We start from the raw sequence: 7,499 nt of genomic DNA, 5'->3' as shown, positions 1-7,499 counted from the left end.
TAATAATAATAACAATAATAATAATAATAATAATAATAATAATAATAATAATAACAATAATGATAATAATATTAATGATAATGCTGTAAAATAAACCAACTTGTCATTGGTCTAACTTTTTGATCAAAATCAATAAGCCGAAAGTGTAGGGAATAATTTCTGCCATTTCTGTAATCAAAACATGGACAGGGTAAGCGAAACGTTTCAGTTTGCGTATATCCCCCATTCTGTTCGTACATTTCGGTAGCAAGGGATGTCCAATGTTCAGCATTAAGATTCTACGATATAAACTACTTCAGGATCAGTCTGTAAATTAGGGTTGCTCAAGGAAAAAAATGTATCTATTTGGTAAATATTTAACAATCTTAAGTTGCTCACTTTCCAAGAAACACAATGAGCATGAGACTGCTGACAAAAATAGATCGCAGATTTTTATATATAAGTTCAAAAATTAATGTTTTATGCATTTTTCTTAAACTGTTAGTAACGGTTTAAGCCATAAAACATTAAGTATGGAACGGGATTATAAAAATCTGCGATCTGATCTTTTGTCAGCAATCCTTTATCATTGCTTTGCAGATATATACACAAGAATTTGCTCTTTCGAAGACATTTTTTTTAAAGTTGTAAAAACGGTAAATCTGTGAGATTGCAGCTTTAAGCACGGTTGCTAATAATATCATTTACTCATTTAGTTATATTATCTACGAGGTTTTCGTATATCGTCGAGAAATAACAAACCAGGTACACATACTGCTGACTCGTACATCCATCTTAGTTCAATAATAATAAATAAGAAAACTGTTAACAACATTGCGAAATTTGTGTACCATGCTATGAATCTTAGAGAATATAAATTAAAAACTTTTGCTGCCTCATAGAAATACTCATCTGTACACTCAACATATTTAGTTTAAATATATACTGTGTTTTCATTGATATTTTATTTACAGTACATGTAGACTGTACATTTATTTACTAAGCATATTAGCACATAATATATACTTTACACATGTAATTGTTACAATTTACAATACCATTATCATAATTTAGTAGTATACAGTCGAACCCCGTTGGCTCGAAGGGACCGGCAAAAATACCTCGAGCCTCGGAAAATTCGAGCCATGCGGGAATGTTTACCTACTGTTACAGTATAATGAAATCGGTCCTTAACATATAGTTCGAGCCTACGGGGAATTCGAGCTAAGCAAGTTCGAGCCAACGGGGTTCGACTGTATACATTTAACATATTTGAATGCATCTACATATGTCTTTGCCATAAAATGATTGTTTTGTAAATGGCCAAATGCAAATTTATGTCGATTGCCAATAAACTTGGAAGCTTTGAAGTTTCGCTTAAAACTATTTGATAGTTGTATAAGGCGACGGGATGTCCACTGTGGTGTAAATGTCGTAATCGGAAGATGTTAAATGGTCTGTTTTCTCTGATCCAGTATTACACACTGCTATTTTACTGAAATGGTTGTAGATTTCAAATTTAACGTCACATTATTCAAATCATAAGTAACAAACTAGAAAATAAGGTGTTAAAAATAATGCATCATTGCTGAACACGGCACAAAACATTAGGATTAAATATTTATTTTAAAGTTACTGTTAGCTTAAATATGTATGCTACGTGACCGTCTTTAGAAAAAAAATTAATATAATTAACATTCACTCCTACGCACAGGGTACAGAAGGTAGAAAACTCTATGTGCTTATCAAATAATGCTCACACTGAGCCAATTTCTGACCACTGTGCGCAAGAGTGGATTTCCTAACTCAGTCGGGTCACCCATAAACGAGTGAACGACAAAGCATTGCAAGATCGGGAAATTCATTTGAATACAAATTGAGTACAGATATCAATTTGTCAATTTAGATAAAACTTATCTTACTTTTTAAGTCTGTTTGTTTAAAACTTTACCTCGATCAAACGATCAAGAATGAACGATACGAAAAATCGAACGCACGTTATGTTTGCTGATAAGATGTTATATATCTTAAAGTCACTCGCTCATGTTTTTGGACCAAAAATTAGTTTTCCCGGTAATGCGTCTGAAAAAAACTAATTTTATCATTATTTTACTCTATGATAATGAAATTTCGGAAAAATACAATTATAGGATAAAATGTATTTTGGTTTAAGTGGGGTTCGAACCCACGGCGATAAAGTCAAGAAAAAATAGAAAGCAGCCGGCTAGTCCACACGGCTACCTGGAGTTAAATAAAGGTGGTGGATATGTTGGCCTGTTAAGGATACATTGATAACATCACGTGAAAATGTCAATCAACCAATCACGCAACACCACAGCCGTAATTGATTTTTAATCGCGTTATAAACGCTAATAAAAAGTGTGGTCTTTAAGGACGACATTTGAACAAAAATCAACATTTGATGAAGGGTTCCAGCTTTTGTATTTTTGTTTTAACACTCCTTTTGATTTGCCACACTTTATTTTGTAATAAAACAGATGCATTTTACAAACCATGAGCGAGTCACTTTAAGAAGAAATAGTGTAATATGTCCTGAACATTGTTGAAATACTGACATTGAGTGTATGCAACGACAAAGACTTTTTGTCGTCCATGCTTATCAAAGTACTGCGTACGAAGATATAATAAATAATATAATAAAGTGTACCTTTCTTTGCATTTGAGCCTAATGTAAAATACAATGGCCGCTCCAATCATATATATCACCACGCCTGCTCCTACGTATACACCAGTAAGTAAAGTCTTACTTACACCTATGCAAAAGAATAAAACACGTATAGAAATTAATAGAAATGCCTTTTTTGCATTTGATTTCTTTTATATTTTATATAATCGAATGTGAAATTCACTGTGCTAATGCTACTATGCATATTATGTACATTGCGAGTATATTTCTTTCTCGTACATAATCACGTTTAACTACATTTGAATGAGAATCATTGAAAAGCATACAAAAACCTGGTCAATACTTTCTTTACTAAGTCATATTACTCTTCTTATACTCTAATTCTACTCAGAGGACATATAAACAAACATGTCGACTAAGGGCGATGGTTATCAATCTTTGAATAATGAATAACATTATATAAAGCGTGACTAAAAATCAGCACCTATTAAGTATGACTTTAATTTGATTTAAATGTTTTCCTCTATTCTGTTCATACCAACGGCTTACCGTAAACATTAAGAGACATATGGAAATATATTCAGATTCAGTTTTTCGCATTGCTTTCAATTTGTTGATTTATTGAAGTGGGTATTATATTGACACAGGGATCTATTACCTATAATAAATAAGCACTTTGCACATTGCTTAAGATAATATTAAATTGCATATATGTTAAAATACACAATACTAAACATCGAACATTAGACATTATACAGACAAATCAATACATTCCTTGTAAGTTATATGCAGTGGGTAAAATACATTGTATGCAATAGAGTTGTACTATTATGTTTACTTTCAATGTTTTCATAATCCTAAGCCTACCTGTGGTAGGACTTGTCACGGTGAGACCCGTTGTAGACGATTTGCAGGGCAAATCCGATGCTAAAATGCAAAATAATTAAGTAAAGCAGAACTATAATCAGGTTTGAATTTATTAGATACCTTTAGTCATTTTCTCAAGGTAAGCATTGTATAACTATAATAATTAAATATGTTCCGAGGCGAAAACACCAAAATGATTTATAAGTGGTTTTATTGATATTATTATAGAGCATTTATTGCAATGTGTGTTTCTAATTGTTGGTTATTATCTGAATACTGTTAGAAAAATTGAAGTCGTTTGCATTGAGCATGTACTATATTCACTGGAATTATGCTTTGTCATGCATTGATAGGTACTCCAGCTTAGAAGCAGATTCTACGTGAATACAATAAAAAGGGTCTATCTTGATACATCATTTATACAAAACGGTAAATCTTCAAATAAATATGTTGAGATTTTTATATATATATATATATGTTTAAACTGTCTTACTTCCGTTTGAATCCGCCACATACGTATGCATTTAATTCCCGTAAACAAACTAATAAAAGGCTTACCAAGACAGTACGCACTCGAACATTCGTTAAGGGGTGGAAGATTGTACGCAAAGAAACCATTGCAGTTTTTGATCTGTGCAGTAAGGTTTGATTCCGCGCAACATCTAGTTCCCCTTTTGATGCAAACAGTGCGGTTTACAATACCATCAGCAACACCCGGTAATTGTCCTGGCGTGAAAAAGGTATTGGCTATGCTGATATTAACTTCTATCAAATAAACTATTCATATTATTCAGAAGTCATCATCAATATGCTGAATCTGATTTTAATAATTCAATTGAAGACCTACTAACGAAGATATTTATATAAAAAATGGCATTTATATGTATGCATGTATGAGTCTCTTTTAAGAATGATACCAGATCACTTTTTATATCGATTCATCAAATAGAACATGCACTCACAAGTTTTCATAGTGAGTGTACAGACTGAGAATTACACACCGTCAATCCAAGCTGGAAACGCCGCCCCACAACTCGCTACGGTAGGACAAGCATTCAACAGAGATCCAAGACTTGATGTGTACCATTGTTTATCGAGGTAGTAGTCGCATGATGCAAGTAAATCTTGGGAGCAGTTGTGTTTTCTAGCACCGAAGCCGTATGTTGGAAATTCCTGATGGTTACCAACCGCGCATGGGTCGAAAGCTGTCAACATTTTTATTAATTATTCATAAGGTAATTTGTATGTGTTGTATTCGTAGAAAATAACAGAGGGTAAAGCAACTGAGGTTATGTAGGTTAATTACCTTTTTGGTCACTACAATAGAAATAGCAATATGTTGGTTAACTATTGTAGTTTTAGACAATTGATTTCAGTTGGAAGCGCGACTCTCTAATGTTTAAACTGGTTGTCGCCGATTTTGGATAGAGCCCCTGACCATATTTTTCCTTATAATGTGTAACCTACACTTAATTTATATGACCTGTAACAGTATTTGGTCCGTTGTACTGACACTGGAAGTGAGGGCTAATTCATCAGCATTAGTCTGACCTAATTATTCAAATGTCATTTTTTTAAATTATTATTATTATTACTACTACTACTACAACTATTACTACTACTACTACTACTACTACTACTACTACTACTACTACTACTACTACTACTACTACTACTTCTACTACTACTACTTCTACTACTACTACTACTACTACTACTACTACTACTACTACTACTACTTCTACTACTACAACTACTACTACTACTACTACTACTACTACTACTACTACTACTTCTACTACTACTACTACTACTACTACTACTACTACTACTACTACTAACTACTAACTACTAACTACTACTACTACTACTACTACTACGTCAACTACTACTACTACTACTACCACTACTACTACTACTACTACTACTACTACTACTACTACTACTACTACTACTACTACTACTACTACTACTTCTACTACTACTACTTCTACTACTACTACTACTTCTACTACTACTACTACTACTACTTCTTCTACTACTACTACTACTAATAATAATAATAATAACAACAATAATAATAACAATAATAATAATAATAATAATACTGCTGCTGCTACTATTATGATTTTTTTTTTCTGTTATTATTATTATTATTATTATTATTATTATTATTATTAAAAACAACTTACCTCGAACACAAATTGAATGTAAAGTAAAAATGGTAGATATAATCAACAAAACCATTTCTAGCTATGGTCAACTACTGTTTAAATCCGATTTGATTTCTTAAAACCAAAACTTGCAACCAAAGAGTTCTTTGTGAGACAAGACTTAAAATATTATTTGTTTCCCCTCTAACGACCCAGGTTGATTGATTTGAGTCGCTCGGTCGATATAGAGTACTTTATTTACAAGAATGAAGAACGAACGTCTGAAGTTATACTAAAATGTGTGTGAGCCCTCGTATTTTTTTTTCTCTACTCATTAAAAACCCAATATATATATCATCATAATCATAACATTGTATCACTAGACATAAGGAATCAGGTTACTTAATTTACACCTTAAAGATGCACTCTAACTTCCAAATAAGATTTACCACAATTAATACAATTGTTTTAATATACCAAACATGATGAAAACATGTCGAAATCAATGGCTTTTATAAAGGATACCGAGTTTAACTTGAGAGAAAGGTGCAGAAAACACGGTATTTCTACCTTATGAGACGATAATAGATCGCAGTAAATCTTTAAGCACTCACCAATCATTCCATATTTTTGCGTATTCAGCTATTAAATACACGGTTACAATCTTGTTATCAGTAATCAACATTTTCAAAAAATGCATTATTTAGTAAGTAGTTAAAGGTTTATCACTTAATAATTATGTTTGTTATACATGTGTATGTATTGATTTTGAATAAGAGATTCACCATAACTTTATAAGTTTGCTTAAACCGCAGTTTTGTTTCAATGTTGAAAACACAATAGTGAGACAAAACACAAAAAGGAAGCTTCACGTACAGTGTGTTTGCTAGTACAAGACAAGTTGTCTCCTCGAACAAGAAGCAGAGTTTAAAAAGAGCAAAGCGACCGGAAACAAAATCCAACTAGACTGATGTTAAAACAACGAGTTTTTGCTTGAATGTGGGTTGTACAGATTCATCTCACTTTAAGCAATACAAATAATTTGAGTCGGTTCGAATTTTCATGGCAGTGGAAACATTTAATATTTTATTTTAGGCCAGACTCAAACAAAATACACTTTTGCATGTTGAGAATACTTAATGCATGTTCACATGATTTATGTTTTTATCGCCTTTTTTATACTTTATTGATATGAAGCGCTGTTATCTCAGGCAGCGATATAAAATACCATGTATATAGACTGATTGAATAGCGAATCGTGGTCGAATGAAGGTTATCATGATAAATAAACACATCTTTTAAAGTTTAAGATCCACATTCAAATAGTTTAAAAAAATGAAAACGTGGTACACTTATTCTTGTCTTCGAAATAATACATTACCAAAATAAAGATAGGTGGATCTTGGATATGTTTATTTTTTCATGAAATATTGACATATATTTCAGTGATGTTCATAGCAGTATGATGTCATGGGTCTTGTCGGTTTGCCGTTCTTTATTTTGCTTCATTCCGTGCTCCTGTATTAAATTTTCATTGCATTAATAATCAGTGCAGATTTCATCTTTGAAATAAATGTAAAGGGTGCCGAATGTTTCTTTCATCTGTTGCCCTACAATATTTTCGATCCATCTGTATGCACTGAATCAGTAAAGCACAAAAAAACAGTTTGCAACTCTTTCATAGTATAGTGCATTATGGTATTTTATTTAATGTGCATTTTTGTGAATTGCAGATAAAAATCAGCTCAATATTTTTAAGTGTTTGGACGATGTACGTTTTTATAAGTCTTAATGAAATGTCCGTCTGTCTATATTTTATGAATTTAAGTACCACTTTCTCAAAATTAGAGACG

The 7,499-nt window shown here is 32.1% G+C and overlaps 1 protein-coding gene across 1 annotated transcript; it reads right to left on the bottom strand.

The window, feature by feature from the left end:
* Nucleotides 1–939: 939 nt before the first annotated feature.
* On the bottom strand, nucleotides 940–5,784 carry LOC128228250 (oncoprotein-induced transcript 3 protein-like). Its single transcript, XM_052939477.1, has 6 exons — nucleotides 5,686–5,784; nucleotides 4,495–4,698; nucleotides 4,052–4,219; nucleotides 3,494–3,553; nucleotides 2,648–2,753; nucleotides 940–1,474 (listed from the first exon to the last, which is right to left on the bottom strand). Exons 1-6 carry the CDS (start codon nucleotides 5,738–5,740, stop codon nucleotides 1,363–1,365), a joined length of 705 nt encoding a protein of 234 aa, XP_052795437.1. The 5' UTR covers nucleotides 5,741–5,784; the 3' UTR covers nucleotides 940–1,362.
* Between the last annotated feature and the right edge of the window lie 1,715 nt (nucleotides 5,785–7,499).

The sequence above is a fragment of the Mya arenaria genome, chromosome 1 (genome assembly GCF_026914265.1).
Source record: "Mya arenaria isolate MELC-2E11 chromosome 1, ASM2691426v1".
NCBI classification, from domain to species: Eukaryota; Metazoa; Mollusca; class Bivalvia; order Myida; family Myidae; genus Mya; species Mya arenaria.
Note: the sequence above shows the minus strand (reverse complement) of the source record. Positions and strands in the feature narration are given on the sequence as shown.

Bases quoted from the DNA above. Each gene is read 5' to 3' on its own strand.
- LOC128228250 (XM_052939477.1), bottom strand. From the start codon at position 5,740: ATGGTTTTGTTGATTATATCTACCATTTTTACTTTACATTCAATTTGT. The intron at 4,220-4,494 runs GTGTGTAATTCT...TTTTCACGCCAG, and splicing joins GTTTCCAGCTTGGATTGACG to GACAATTACCGGGTGTTGCT. The intron at 3,554-4,051 runs GTAAGCCTTTTA...TTTGCATTTTAG, and splicing joins TTCGAGTGCGTACTGTCTTG to CATCGGATTTGCCCTGCAAA.